The 16,405-nt window shown below is 28.2% G+C and overlaps 1 protein-coding gene across 1 annotated transcript; it reads left to right on the forward strand.

Moving 5' to 3' along the window:
• The first annotated feature begins 1,021 nt into the window (after positions 1-1,021).
• Positions 1,022-5,480, forward strand: LOC137811338 (protein DETOXIFICATION 27-like). The gene is made up of 8 exons (XM_068613028.1): positions 1,022-1,473; positions 1,635-2,176; positions 2,242-2,328; positions 2,666-2,722; positions 4,531-4,769; positions 4,851-4,969; positions 5,099-5,188; positions 5,264-5,480. Exons 1-8 carry the CDS (start codon positions 1,201-1,203, stop codon positions 5,321-5,323), a joined length of 1,467 nt encoding a protein of 488 aa, XP_068469129.1. The 5' UTR covers positions 1,022-1,200; the 3' UTR covers positions 5,324-5,480.
• The last annotated feature ends 10,925 nt before the right edge of the window (positions 5,481-16,405 follow it).

Below are 16,405 nucleotides of genomic sequence, written 5' to 3' on the forward strand. Positions count from 1 at the left end.
GGGTGTTTATGTGAATTTTGTGTTATTTGTGGATTATTTTAAAATTTTAAATTTTTGGTGTGATTGAATGATGTATTAATGTATGATATGCAGTATGAAATTATGTGAGAGCATAATCAAAACATAGTATTTTTAGGAAAGAAAATACCGTGTCGAGATTGTTAGGAGGATGTATTGGTTTGTGAGTACTATGTGAAAGGCATGATCTCGAAACTACCGATATATTGTAATCATATAGATGAAGAGTATCAGGTGGTGAAAGTCAAAGAAAGTTCATTTGGCTGAGTTTGAAGTTTGAAATAACTTATCAGAGCATATTATATGGATTTACCTGTGTCATATGAGGATGAATGTCTTGAAGGGGAGACTATATTGTGATAAGAACATGGTAAATGACATGTGTAGGTCACTGAGTGTTAATTTCAATACACAAATCTTCCGGAAGTAGAATCAAGTGTATGTATTGATCTAAGTGGATTTCTAGCATGAATGATGTAAAATATGAGATAAAATTGTAAACACTTGATTTTTTTGAATGATGATTGTAGATAATGGAGGATGTATGATGATTAATATGTTTGTGATGAAATTTGTTTTATTTAAAGCTTTATTGAAAGTTTTAAAATTACTAGCTTACCCTACTATTTATTGTGTGTTTGTTTTAAAATATGTGATGATAGTGTATTAAATTATGTTTAAGGTGACACAACTCTATTCTTATCCGGTATTTTCTTTTGAGTTTTAGTTTTATTGTATACATATCTTTTAAACTTTATATATGAAAAATATTTGAAATATTGTATAACTGATAAGTATATATGTAAATATTTAAATAGATAATTATAATAAATAAATAAGGATATTAAAATTGAGTGTTAAAGTTAATTTCTTTTATCATCGAATAATTATAGAAAATATTTCCTTAAATTTTTTAAAATCCAATTTGACCTCTTTTTTATTGTGTTTTCTTTTTTTACAATTTTTTTTTCTTCCATAAATGAACCATTTATAGTGTTGTATTGTAAATCTAAGAAAAAAATTGAACCATTATGTCCGGAGAAAAACAAGTTATCTTCTAAAACCTAACTTTTGAACCTATCGTTACTCCTCTTCCTTTCATTCTTCATTTTCCTTTCAGTTTCGGCTTTTCACTCTTTAGAATCCAAAGAATCTTTACCCTTAACACCACAACATATTGCTATGCCAAGCAAGGAGGATTCACCATTAGAAGAAGCAAATCTTCCACTGCTGGAAGATGAAAGAGATGATGAACAAGACCAAAAACTGGCACCAAGGTTTTGGATGGAGTCAAAGAAGCTTTGGCACATAGTAGGCCCTTCAATTTTGAGCCGCGTTTTATCCTATTCCATGTTAGTCATCACCCAAGCCTTCGCTGGCCGTCTCGGTGACCTCGAACTCGCCGCCATCTCCATTGCCAATAATGTCGTCGTTGGCTTCGACTTTGGCCTCTTGGTATGTTTCACTATAAAGTTTCAACTCCTTCAATTTTCATCAAAGCCTCACACTAAATATTAATTTAAACAACTGAATTAAAATTACAATTCTGATTACAAAGCAGTTTCGTAAATTGATTAAACCAAATTATTAATATCAATGTTTTGTAATTGGAGTAGTTGGGTATGGCAAGTGCCTTAGAAACGCTGTGTGGGCAAGCCTTTGGAGCGAAAAAGTACTACATGTTAGGCATTTACATGCAGCGTTCGTGGATCGTTCTTTTCATTTGCTGTATCTTGCTTTTGCCTCTGTACTTGTTTGCCTCGCCGGTGTTGAAGCTGTTGGGGCAGCCCGATGAGCTGGCGGAGTTATCCGGTACGGTGTCGATATGGATGCTACCGGTGCACTTCGCGTTTGCGTTTCAGTTCCCTCTGCAGAGGTTCTTGCAGTGCCAGCTGAAGACTGCGCCTATTGCGTGGGTGTCTCTGGTGGCGCTCTTGGTGCATGTGTTCGTGAGCTGGTTGTTCGTGTTCAAGCTCGAGTTCGGAGTTATTGGCGCTGCTGCAACCATTAACTTCTCGTGGTGGGTCCTCACCTTGGGGCTTTTTGGCTACAGCGTTTGGGGTGGGTGCCCTCTCACTTGGACTGGTTTTTCAGTTGAAGCTTTCTCTGGCCTTTGGGACTTTCTCAAACTCTCTGCTGCTGCTGGAGTCATGCTCTGGTACTCTCTCTCTCTCTCTCCCTTTCAACTTTTTGTTCTTGTGTTTCTCAGCTTGTGTTTTGCAGCTTGGAGAATTGGTATTACAAAATTCTGATAGTGATGACGGGGAACCTTGAGAATGCAGAGATTGCTGTGGATGCTTTATCCATATGGTATTTTTACTACTTTTGCCATCCTTCTACTCTTGTACGACTTGTTATGCCTTTTCTTTTAGTTCTTGATTCTATAAACTTTTAAATCTTCTGTAAAAGGCTGATATGTAAAGTCATCTAGTGTTTGCTAATGTAAAGATTTTAAATAAGAGTTAGTCTATGTTTACTTACAACAATAAACATCACCTTGGTTAAAAGTATAATTAATTTTGTGAAAAGCTATTTAAAATAGTTTATGATACACGCGTTTAATTACCAAAAAAAAATGACTGACTGCACTTTTTAGTTACTTTTTTCTGATAATATCTTTTTGCCAATGATGTGCTCTGTTCGGCAGTATGACCGTCAATAGCTTGGAGTTGATGATTCCTCTGGCATTCTTTGCTGCAACAGGGTAATATATAAAATTTTTCTCTTTTTGTTTTTATTTATTCTAGTTTTTAGTTGTGCACAAGTAAAATATGGTGGGCGCAGAAGAAACTCTAGATATAATTGATAAAAATATAGACTGCGAGGAGAATGCGGTTAGGTTGAGGAACCATAGAGAAGCAGCAACAATGACCCTAGAAAATTGCGTGGTGATTGAGGTTGTTATCGTGAAGTGGTGCAAGTAAAGATGAACCTTTTCTCCTCAATCACCATTCACCACAAATTAGTAATGTCAATGAAAGAGAAGTCATAGAAAAAGTTGGTACAATACAAGAAGTGAAGCCAAACTTGTGCATTATTAACAGGTGATCTTTCTTTTTGTCGGGGAGTATAGGATTAGTCTTGCCCTCATGACACCTATTTCAACATAGGTTCCTTTCGAGTACATTCCTCCTTTTTTAAAACTATTTTCACCCTTTTCTTTCTCACTATCTGACATTTTTTAATATTAAATATTTGTCATGGTCCCAATAGCTCATAACAATGACATCCTCTGCTTTTGTGTTCTGACTGCTCCATATGGAGGCAGTGACCATACAGTATTATCATATAGCAAGAATTGAAGGATACAAAATACTAAGTAAATTGTTTTATTTTCATTTTTAACAACTATGTTTATATGTTTGCTACATAATTAATTATATCGTTATTTTAAAAAATTAAAAATCATAAAAATAATGAATTATATTTTTTCTGTATTTAATTCTCGTAGTTTACCGTTGTATCAGAAACAAACAAGCTTTGTCTGCATAAATAGACCATCTTCCATAGGCTTGAAGAGAGGATGAAAAAAAACAAGCAGAGGCTAAGAACAATTGTTTGGCTAAGAAAGTGTCCTGCAATTTCTAGCCACATGTACACCATCTTACCTTTTACAAAGGTCATCTAATTTTTTGGGAATAATGAAAAAAGAAAAATTATTTTATATTTAACAAGATAATTGCTTAATAATTAAAATTTATTTTAATAATTTACTCTATTAATGTTTTAAAATATACCTAGATAGAATTTATAATCTACCATCTCACCTCTTAAAATAATAATAAAGAATGCTAATTTCTAATCCTTTTTGGATTTTTATTTTATTGTTATTAGACCTTTTTGAATTATTGATTTAGTGTTACAGTTGTTAATAATTCATTTAGTTATTTAATTATTTTTTAGTAAAGTATTTATTTTATTAAGAATATAGTAACTACTTAAATAATAATAATAATAAATATTTGATTATGGAAAAGTTAAAATAAATTAAAATATGTAAATATATAATTATTAATGATATTTAATTACCTAATATTAATATTTGATTCAATAACTAATCAAAACCTTACTTTTTTATTTTATAATTTTTTACTAATTTATCACTCAGTTTTATTAAATCTTTAATCTAATCTCTCTATTTTGTACTAGTTTCCAACCTTTAACTAACTTTTTTAATTCTTAGTTAATCTTTCAACTTTCAGCTAATTTTAAAACATATAACCATAGTACTACCAGAGACCATTCAGCAATACCACCCAAGGTATAATGAGCTATTTTGAATTCAGGATTATAAACCAATTCAAGGGATGACCCTTTTGGCATAATGCAAAGAAAACATTAAAACTTACAAGGAAGAGGAAGATAGGGAAAAAAGTGAGACATGATGAATACTGATAATATTAGTAAAAGAAAAGCCCAAGCTAAAAATAATTTTTTAATTTATATAGTTAGAAGGATCTAAATATGTAGAAATGCAAATAGTAATGTTGTTAGTTAATATGCAATGTGCAGAGTGAGAGTTGCAAACGAGCTTGGAGCTGGGAATGGAAAAGGAGCCAAGTTTGCTACTACAGTATCTGTGGTAACATCGGTTATTATAGGACTCTTCTTCTGGATGTTGATTTTGATATTGCATGATAAATTCGGCTACATATTCTCCAATAGCAAACCTGTCCTTGACCAAGTCAACGACCTTTCTCTTCTATTAGCCTTCACAATTCTGCTCAACAGTGTTCAACCAGTTCTCTCAGGTATCTATTGGTAGTTAAACTTTGATTAGAAATTGCAAAATCATGAATGAATGTTATTCCCTTTTTGGATGATTTCAACAGGAGTGGCTGTAGGATCAGGTTGGCAATCATATGTGGCATACATAAACTTGGGTTGCTACTATATTATTGGGGTGCCTCTTGGATTTTTGATGGGCTGGGTTTTCAAACTAGGAGTTATGGTATGTTTGTTGCCATCTTTTTGTCTACTACTTTCTACACATTTATGCAGTTTATTTACCCAGAATATGTGAATTTCACATGCATTAACATATGATTCTTACACAATTTGGTAATGAAAATGAACAAAGGGAATCTGGGCGGGGATGATTTTTGGTGGCACGGCTACTCAGACATTAGTATTGAGCATCATTACCATTCAGTGCGACTGGGAAAAAGAGGTAATTTGCTTAGTTTTTTTATTCTTTTCAGTGGTGTTAATGCTCCTCACTTTCATTTATCTAATCTTAATTCAGGCTGAGATCGCAAAAATGCGTTTAACCAAGTGGGCAGATCCAAAACAGGAACTCAACTAACGTATCTGCATATTTATTTCATCTGTAATACTAAAACAACCAATATAGTCCACATGTTGTCAGAATATAAATCAATTTAGTCAAAACATTACACTGATTAACTCATTATGGATCGCAGACTAAAATCAAACAAAGAACAAAATGTCAATTTTTATGATGTTTGGGATTGTGTGTGACATTTGTATTTATCAATCAAGATCCAGCAGCATGAGTTGCTACTAAGAATATAAGCTTGGAAACTAACCAATTTGAAAAGTATATATAATTCAATTTATACACCAATGGATCTTACCACCTAGTTTTACACGGTGCACAATTACACTGAATCGTTGTAAAATAAGGAAAAATGCTTGTATGAAGATGAGACGAGGTTAATAACAACAATTTTTTCAAAAATATTCTCTATAGTAAGAGGAAATATTAATAACAGAAGAATATATTTTAAGTTTTTTAAATAGTTTATAATTTTTTCTTGTTGCATCTCTTTTTTAAATATGTATGGAGAAAAATTATTGAAGAATTCAAAATTTGTATATATATATTTTTTTTTAATTTTACGTCAATTAAATCTTGAATTAATTAGTAGGAAAATACTAGTTATCGAATAAATAATGTCCATCTTAATCAAGAGGCACTGAACATATTTTTCTTATAATATAATAAAATGTGAAGAAACGATAACTTATTATTCATCTTTTTTTTAAGAGAATTTTATTATTTACGAGAAATTAGAATAAATAATTCGTATAAAGAAACAGTTTAGGAATAAAAAACCTATTATATTCTAATTTCCCTAAAATAAATTATTAATATAATATAATTTTTAGTATTGAATGCTTAAACAATCACTACAAGCAAATCATTAAATAAAAAACTAAATTTAAAGATAAACAAATAATTAGTTGCTATAATGACTAAATTAGAGACAAAAATAATTTTTTATTTTTAAATTAGTTTCTATCAAATAGTTTCTATTTAACAATAATAGAAACTAATTTAAAAACTATTTAACAATAATAAAAACTAATTTAAAAATTACAAATTTTTTTAATCTCTAAAATGATCTCTAATTTAGTAAATATAGTAACTAATTATTTTTTGTCTCTAAAATTAATTTTTATTTAATGGTTTTCTTGTATTAAACAAACATCATTTATTAAAATTATTAATCACTTTTTTCTAAACTTTAATAAGAAAAACTATCAATCACTTATTTTAAAGTAGAAAAATAGGCGTATAACATTAAGACAAACTTTTATAACGAGAATTGATGTGATCAATTATTTTTTTTTATAAATTTTTCATAATAGTCTTATCTAATTTCACACGAATTAAAATATTTATTAAATTTATTAAAATTTTCTTTCGATAAAATAAAAGTACATTTTCTTAAATTTTTTAATTATATTTATTTAAAATTTTATACTTATTTAAATATGAGAGTATTTTTTAAAAATAATTTCATTAAAAAACAATGAAGTTCAAATTTTGTTTATATTTAAATCCCATACATATGACTACTTTTTCTTGTTTACATTTAAGTTTAGAGAGAGCACTCAAATAAAAATATTTCATTTAACACTGGTTAATAATGTTAATTAATTTCATTTAATGTTTAAAAAAATAAATTTCTTGAACTATTTAATCATATTTATTTCACACGAATTGCATATTAAATTAACTTTAAAACGTTTTAAAATAACAATATTAAACAATGTCAAACTAATTAAATTTTGTTTATATTTAAATTATAACTTGTTTGTTATATTTTCTTTAAAATAATTACTTGTATATAAGTTTAGAAAATATATATGATCTTAAATCGTATTAAATTCATAAAAATACTAATTATCATTAATTATTTATGTTAAGAAACAACGACCAAGAAATCTGGGCTAGGTTAATTTTTTGTGGACCATTAATTGAGATTGGGCCATTGAGGTATATTACACACAAAATATAAACTTTCACATTCTTTCAAAGAAAAAAAAAGTCATTTTATAATTTATTTTAATAATATAATGATATACATTAATATTTTAAATAAAAAAATAAAAAAAATAACTAATATAGTAGTATGTTAGTTGTTAAGCTGCTTTTTTTTTATATCAGTGGGTCCTAAAATATCATTTCTAATGTTGCATTTCATTAAATGGACCTATACCTATAACTCATGAAGTACTTATTGTTTTTTTTACTTTCATAAATTTTCGTATTTTCAAAAATATTTTTCTATAATATTTTGAATTACATAATCTAAAAGTCTTTTTACAAATTTAGCTATCGAATTATATAATTTAAAAAAAATTTAGATGAATGATTAGTTTTTGAATTACATGAAAGATTTTTTTTAGCTTCCGGATTATGTAATTCAGAATTTTTTTTTAAATGCCTGTTAGATTACATAAACTGAAAACTACTCTATGAAATGACACAAGAAGAATAAAAAGATATTAAAAAGATATATGAGGTGTCAGAAGAATATATGGAGAGGAAGAAATAGTTAGTACTTGCTTTCCTTTTCAAATGCACATGCCCAGCAAAAGAAGAATGAATGGGCTTCTTGGTAGAGTTAGCTTATCATCATGGAAATTGCCTCAGCACCCAATCAATTTTTTTTTTTTTTAATTTTCAAAATTGTCATTCATTTCAGAATTGAAAATCCAGAATTAAGAAATATATTATGAGAAAAAAAAATCTAAATAGTTTTTTATAGTTCAGAAATAAAATTTTGAAATAAAGTTGGAAAATCAAAATTCCATTAAAAAAATTCCAGAATAAAAAAAAATATTTTAAAAATAAAATACGCTAAAAAATGGATTTCTGAAATGTATTTCAGAAAAAAAATCTAAACATATTTTAGAAAAGGAATTCTGAAATCTAAATATATTTCAAAAATCCAAATTAAAAAATGTATTTCGAAATACTAAATCCAGAATCTCACCTATCTCCTTTTATTTAAAAACTAAAAAGGAAATTTTATCATTTTACATTGAAAACATTGGATGCAGGAAATAATTGCCAATCGTCATTCTCTAATCACCTTCTTTATTAGTAAACACCAAATTATTAGTTAATATTATAATTTTAAATGAAAATACATAAAGTTGTATTAATAGTGGGCTTTGAACTTTGGAGCCCAAATGTTCTTTTGATTAACACTGCCCCTCTATTGGGCTCGTATGGGTGCAGACTGATGGGCTCTCTTATAGCTACTTATAACTCCTTGTGGATACATACACACCATAAGATTACAATCCTTGAGGAATTTTGACTCGATTGAGTGAGGAGTTAATATGACTATAGGTTAAATAAATCTAATCTACACTCTGAACTAATAGAAAATATTTTTTAATGACTCTTCAGTTATTTATAACTACAAAAATTAATAAAAACTACTATTTGAAAAAGAATATTTGGCTAGAATTTCTAATTGCTTAATTTTTGTATCAATGAAGAAAATAACCTCCAATTCTGAAACCAACACAAATCGTGGTCCAAATACTTTCATATCGAAAGAGTATGGCATTGGAAATGCACGGCCCCGTTTGGAGAAATCCTTAGAAGAATGTGTTGTTTTGTAAAATATGGGAGAAAACGGTGAAAAGAAAAAGCAAGGTAGGTTAAAAATGTGTAAGATTTGAAGGTATAGCATATGCATGTGAGTTGTTATCCATAAAGATGGAGGCAGAAAGAAAAATCCTTGACAGAGGAAAGTGATTTGGAAATTGTATGAAGATAATATTTGGTATGATTATAAAAAGGGAAAGTAGGCATTGTTTGAGCATATTAATTAAAAAGGAGAAAGAATGGTTGAAAATAGTGTGTATGAGAAGAATAGGTAAAGTGACAACAGTGGATGGAGCTGACAGAGGTCACGTGTGCCATAAAAGTTGATTGGTAGAGTGTTTTGTCATTGTTGTGTGAGCAACAGGTCCATCTATGTTTGCATTGTTCACTGAAGGTTGGGGTAATGCTCACAACACATGTTGGGGTGTTCTCTATGTTAGGCTTGTGGGTGCTCAATCACACACCCACCAATCACATTCTCCACTCTTTTTCAACTCTTCTCTACACCTTCACTTTCTTATTCCCTTACAAATTCTTACTATAACATCAAATCTATTCCAATTTTTTAAATTCAAAAATATTTTTACCATTTCACAAAATTTACTTCTTACTTATTTCATACCAACAACAATATTGATGGACGGTCAATAGTTATCATCATGTCCTGTCACAGTTTCTAATATCTCTTAGTGTCACGTCGCAAGTTTTATCAACATTATATATATATTGACACTAAAGAAAAAATCAACGTTATTCCAAAAATTTAAGAATTAAACCTAAAATCAGTCACAGTTGACAGTTTTACAATTTTAAGATAATTTAAAAAATATCAGGAAACATGATTCACATATGGAATAAGCATGAGAAGGAATTGGTGAGATAAAAAGAAAGAGGAAGAAAGTGATTATGAAAAGGAAATAGTTGGTAGATAATTAGTAGTTGCATTAGAAATTTGTGAATATCACATGAATGAATGTGGTCCAAACTCTCATCACCACAACTCCATTATCAATAATGAGATTGGGATAAGATAAGTTCCTCATAACCTCAAAATGGGGATAAAGACTTCAACAAACTACTTTGCCCAAAGCCCAAACACTTGCTATTGCAATTTTAACCTACTTTTTATAAAAATAACAAATTAGGATGATTTATAATTAAATAATATTATAAAATGTCTTACACGTTCATCTATTGATATTTAAAAAAAAAATCAAACTTACCTCCAAAATATGGAACTATTTTTCATTGATTAATTAACCATCATCCAAGTGTTTTTTTTTTCTTCCTATATAACGTTTTCTGTTTATAGGATTTATTCCATTGCAATTTAAGGCAGACACTGAACTAAATTAAGGAGGGTATGAGTCCTGTCGTGTTAAAAATGGTTTACATTTGATTGTTAGCATTATTATTATTTGAAAAGACAATTTCATTATTATTATCATCAATATAATAATAATGAGAAAGCTACTATTCATTAAGATATTTGTGAGAAATGGTGCAGAACTTGTTTAGGGTGAAAATCCTCCTCAAACTTGGATAACTTTTGCTTAGAACAAAATGATTAAAGATTTTGAAATAAAAGGCAAAGGCAAAGAAGGTGAGATAGATTTTTTTGTTTGTTCAGATTATACTTATCTCTTCTTCTTTCCATTTTAACCTCTCTTTTCCTTTCAAAAGTTGGTGTGAACAAATAGATGGCAATTAATTAAATTAAAAGCAAAAGCAAGATCATGACAATTGACATATGTCATAGTATAACACTAGCTCTCGGTGGTTCATACTGTCTTTTTTAACTTCAACAAATTTTGGTCTGCATTTAATTTTGATTTTCATACAATTCACTTAAATAATTCAATGTCATTACAATAATTAATTTTAAACTAGTGTATGAGATATTTAAATTGTTTACCTTGTCGTTACTTATTGTCTTAAGAGTCGGCGGAAAAAAACTAAATATATCATAGAGACTAAAGAAATGTAGTATTTTTATCAAAACAAAAGTTATAGAGTAATGTATCATAAGATCACAAGTTAAAAGAATAGTTAAGGACAATTAAGTAACCTCGAAAGATTGAATATTACATACATTATTTATAAACTAAAAGTATATGACATATGTCAATTGATAAAAGATAAAATAAAAAAAGTATATGACAAAACTAAAAATAAAACTACATCATAATATACAAGTTTAATCATATTTTAATTCTGAAATTTGAAATAAATCCTTTATAATTCCTAAACTTAAAAGGGTTTAGTTTAGTTCCTCAAAGTCTATAAAATATTACTTTAATTTTTAAACAATAAATTTAGGGATTGAAAATAATTTTAAAAAATATATATTTTCAATATCTCAAATTTGGTATTTTATAGTTTAAATTATATTTTTTTAAATTTTGAGGAGATAGATGGTTTTTTTCTAATTTGGAGACCAAAATTAGAATTATATTGAACTTTAAGATTAAAACAAAATTAAATTTAAATTATGTGAATCAATATCTTACTCTCAAATGTTTTTATTTATTTAATTTGGTTTTATCAAATAAATTTTTATTTAAAAATTATAAGTAAACTTTACTAAAATATTTTAATAAGAGTTTATAAGATTTCCAATAATTATTTTCACAAACCTAAATAATTTTTCTAAAATACCTGATTAATTTATAAATTATTTAAAATTCTTTAGGTTACTATCTATAAATGGAATAATAACATGTGTTTCCCTAGTAGAAAAATGGAGACTCGCCATCAGAATTAAAAAGTTGATTCCTAAGTATTCCGTCAATGGCCTCATTTCTTTAAATATATTTTTTTTAATATTATATGCAAAATTATTTTTTATTATAGTCTAAATTTTATATTTCTTGTACTTAAATAAGTCCTAATGTAACAAATGAATTTTGGTGAATCATAATATTAAAATATTTTATGTTGATTTATTGATGTATATATTATAATATTATAATAATTTACGTTAGAATAGTTTGCTATGTAAATGAAAACATTGATAAAAACTTATTTTATTAATTTTTTTACTATAAATATCTAGAATAGCTCAAATTGAACTAGCAGCACTCAAAAGTATATGACAAAAAATATATTTAACAACAAAATAGTGTAGATTTATAAATAATTACAGATGTAGAGTTTGGTTTCAAATTAATGCAAAATAATCACAAAAGTGGTAATATTTTTTATTATGATGAGAAGAAAAGACGTTATAGATAGATTCATTGATTGATGATATGCATATAAAGAAGGTCCTTTCTAGCATTGAAATATAGTAAATAACGGTTGGGAGATAATCTCATACACTTTAAATCATTTCCTTCTTTGCTGCTGATTGAACTTTCTGGCAATCGAATCAGAAAAAGTGTGAAATTGAAGCGCACCAAATGGTAGGTTACATGAATTTTGATGTGAAAGAACAGGTTTATGTAGTTATTTAAAAAAGGGGAACATGATAATTAACTAAATTAGTGAACTAATGATAAAATAAAAAGCATAAAGGATGGTGATATCACCTTTTGTTTATGTCACTCAATTATTATTAGCTAAAGCTGAGACATATTTTGTCGTCTCACATTCATGCTGCCTAATCCATGCTTCGCACGCCAAAGGTTCGGGAAACCAGTTTACATAATACTCATCATTTTACCAATTACAACTAATTCATTCATTGTCATATCTTAAGCTTCCTAATTTTCACTAATTCTATAAACCAGCTATTACTCTCTCATTAATTCGTCACCCCACCAATCAATTAAAATTACTGATCTTTCTCCTCTTTCTTTGCTGATAAAAAAAAAACTGATCTTTCTCCTCCCAAATATAAGAATAATTTCACATCATACTATTATTTTTTAACGATACTTTTACTAAATCATGACGGAAGTTGTCTTAAAAAAAATCAAAACTGAAGTCTCGCTGTCATCATTTATTTTGAAATTTAATATAAACTCTTGATCGATGAATTATCAGGTTAAAACTTAATTTTAACTAAAAAAATAAAAGAAATATTAGATCTCATATAATATTTTAGGTTTTCAGTTGTAACTATCATATCAGTTGTAACTGCTCTATCATCAACTATAAAACGGCTCTATCATCAGTTGTACAAAAATTGCTCTATCATCAGTTGTCAGGTATTTCTAGTTTTTTTTTTATCTTTTATCTTTTGATGTGCTATATAAATATGACACTCAATAATGTAAGTGAGTAACCATTCTTGATTAATAAAATATATCATTTTTTTCTTTTCTCCCTTTCCTTTTCTTTCTCTAAATGAAATGGGATATCCAAAACTAATATGGTATCAAAGTGGTGAAAGAATGATTGTATGTGCGAATAAATAAAGAATGATCAATTGTACCGTGAACATAACCAAGTTGTATTATATTCTGAGTTAGTTTTGAGTTCCATTGCTGACTTGCTTGCTTTAGTCCATATAAAGATTTTCTAAGTTTACAAACTTGCGTTGGATGAGAAAGAGTAAGGCCTGCAAGAGGAGTCATGTAAATTTCTTCATCAAGATCGCTATGAAGAAAAACATTATTCACATCTAGTTGATGAAGAAAAACACTTGCTAAAGACAAAATAAATCGAATAGTAGTAATTTTAACTACCGGATAGAAAGTCTCAAAATACTCAATACCTTGGGTTTGAGTATATCCTTTGGAAACCAAACGAGCCTTGTACTTATCAATGGTGTCGTCTGGTTTATGCTTGGCTTTGAAAACCCATTTACACCCAATAGGACGCTTTCCAAGAGGAAAATCCATCAAAGACCATGTTTCATTATACTCAAGAGCATCAAGTTCACGTTGCATAGCTTATTTCCAACAATAATGTTATATCGCCTCTTTAAATGATTTAGGTTCTTGGATAGAAGAAATATTATGACAAAAAGAAGAATATGTAGGAGAACAATTATGATATGAGAGATACTTTTGAATAGGATATTTAGTACCTGAAGAATGATTGGTAACATCTTTTGAAGAGAAGAAAGTAGTGTGATAGTCCTTCAAGTATCCAGGTGGTTGTTTGAGACGAGTAGAAACTCGAACAAATGAAGGTTGTGGATCAGAATGTTGTTGTTGTTGCAAGACATCAGTATCAATTAAATGTAATGGTGTAGAAGAATTAGTAGTAGGAAGACTGGGTGGTGGTAATACAGTTTCAGAAACTGAAGGAACAATATCACTAAAGGTCTATTTGCTTCAAACGAGAGAAAGGCAAGGAATGCTCGAGGATTTACTATGCTGAACTGAAACACACAAATCGAGAGAATATATTTAGAATAACACGCAAATCAAGAGTATTTTGTGTGAAAAACTTTCTTCCCAGATTTGCGAAGAAAGATATATATATATATATATATATTATTTTTAATAAAATTACATAATTAAATATAATATAATAATATTTAAAAAATAAAAATATTAAATGTTAAATAATTTTATGTTAGAAAAATGTATAATAATCAATAATTATTATAATTATAATTATTATTAATAATAATAAATATTTTTTTGTAATAAAAAATATACAATAATTATATTAATTATAAAAAATAAAAATAATAATGTTATTTAATATATCAAATATTTTTTTTATCAAATATTTTTAATTATAAATATTTAAATATTTTTTTATTAAAACTTATATCATTTAAATATTTTTATCAAATAGTTCTAATATATTATTTAAAATAATATTTTAATCACTAAAAATAATTAAAATAATTATAATTTATAGATAAATAAATTAAATTTTTAAGAATTTTTAAATATAAAGTTAATTTTGTAAACTTACATTTTTATCAATTAAAAAAATACAATTTTAATTACATCTATCACATCATTCACAAATTTTCATAAACTTTCCCTACACTTTTTCATATTCACCTTAATTCAAACAACATCACTTTCTTCACACTTTCCCTTCAAATCATCTCAAATCCACACTCTAATCTAAACAAAGCATTACAGATGTAGGCACAATAATATCATTATTAGAAATAAAAGGAAGCAAATGCTTAAACATATCACGTGTGTCCAAATTGGTATCTATGTTGTCCTTATAAAAAAGAAAAATGATTTTCATAAAAAATAATATCGCGTGTCACAAAAATATTTTTCTGATTCATATAAAAAAAGAATAAAACCTTTTACCCCATCTTTGCAATATGGATAGATGGATGTATGTATAGATGGATGGATGGATGGTTGTATGCGTGTATGTATGAATGAGTGTGTGTGTGTCTATATATATATGTATATATATGTATGAATGTATGTATGGATTGATGTATTATGTATGTATGAATGGATGGATGTGTGGATGTTTGTATTTATGTATGTATGTATGAATGAATGAATGGATGTATGAATGTATATATGGATGTATTTTTGGATAGATGTATGAATGTATGTATGGATGAATGTATCTATTTATGTATGTATGGATGGATGTTCAGATGTACGGATATATTAATGTTTGAAAGACAAGTGCTAAGCAGGTTGGACACACTCACATATGAGCAGAAAGCACACTATGAAATGACCTACGCCAGGTTTCAACACTTGGATGACCAACTTGAAGGAGTTCAAGTGCAGCTAGCTGAGCTTTATTACAACAACAAGTGATCCTATTTCTAAGTCTTTATCTTTTATATGTTGTTGAACAATTTGAAATTAATCTGTACTGTTTTTTCTGCACTGGTTTTTAGTTGTTTTGTGGTTTGTAATGAACCTCTATGGCTTATTGGTTTTATTTGAACTGTTATGTATGGCTATTATTTTTTCTGTGGTATTTTGTGCTCCCATTCTGTTTGATGAATCCAAAGGGGGAGAAGAATAGCCTAGTACAGAACAGCCTAAGAATAGCCTCGTACAGGTTCTGCAGATGATATTCACAGTGGCTGCTGATATAATTCAGATGTTAAATCTGCAGGTATATCATTTCTAAATCTGTTGTTCTGCTTTAACACCTGTTTTCTGTGTATATGGTTCTGTACAGATTTGGTCATGATCTTTCTTCAAAGCTGTGCAAAGCAAAGGGAATTTGTCTCCATCAAACAGGGGGAGATTGTTGAAGCTGGAGGAAGCTTCTTCCCTACCAAGACTTGATGTGTGTTTGATGAAGAAAATGGCTTGAGTGCTTTGAAGATTGTAATAGGTTTTTAGATTCATTTGTAATTAGGCTTGTAAGTGTGTATGATTGCCTTTTGCCGTGTAACCTATTCTAGATGCCTAACCAAGTCTAGATCAAGCACATGATGTGGTTAAATGGTTTTTGAAAAGCCTTTTGAAATGTTTTTAACAGTTTTAAAACAGTACACAAATAAATCTGTTTTATGGAGAAAGAATCTGTTTATTTCTTCTCTGTTAAAAAGGCTTTCGTTAAATAAGTTTTGAAAAGCTCTTTAAAATGTTTTTAACAGTTTTAAAACAGTACACAAATAAATCTCTTTTATGGAGAAAGAATCTCTTTATTTCTTCTCTG

Source organism: Phaseolus vulgaris, chromosome 2 (assembly GCF_000499845.2).
Source record: "Phaseolus vulgaris cultivar G19833 chromosome 2, P. vulgaris v2.0, whole genome shotgun sequence".
NCBI classification, from domain to species: Eukaryota; Viridiplantae; Streptophyta; class Magnoliopsida; order Fabales; family Fabaceae; genus Phaseolus; species Phaseolus vulgaris.

Bases quoted from the DNA above. Each gene is read 5' to 3' on its own strand.
- LOC137811338 (XM_068613028.1), top strand. From the start codon at position 1,201: ATGCCAAGCAAGGAGGATTCACCATTAGAAGAAGCAAATCTTCCACTG. The intron at 1,474-1,634 runs GTATGTTTCACT...TAATTGGAGTAG, and splicing joins GCTTCGACTTTGGCCTCTTG to TTGGGTATGGCAAGTGCCTT. The intron at 4,970-5,098 runs GTATGTTTGTTG...AAATGAACAAAG, and splicing joins TTTTCAAACTAGGAGTTATG to GGAATCTGGGCGGGGATGAT.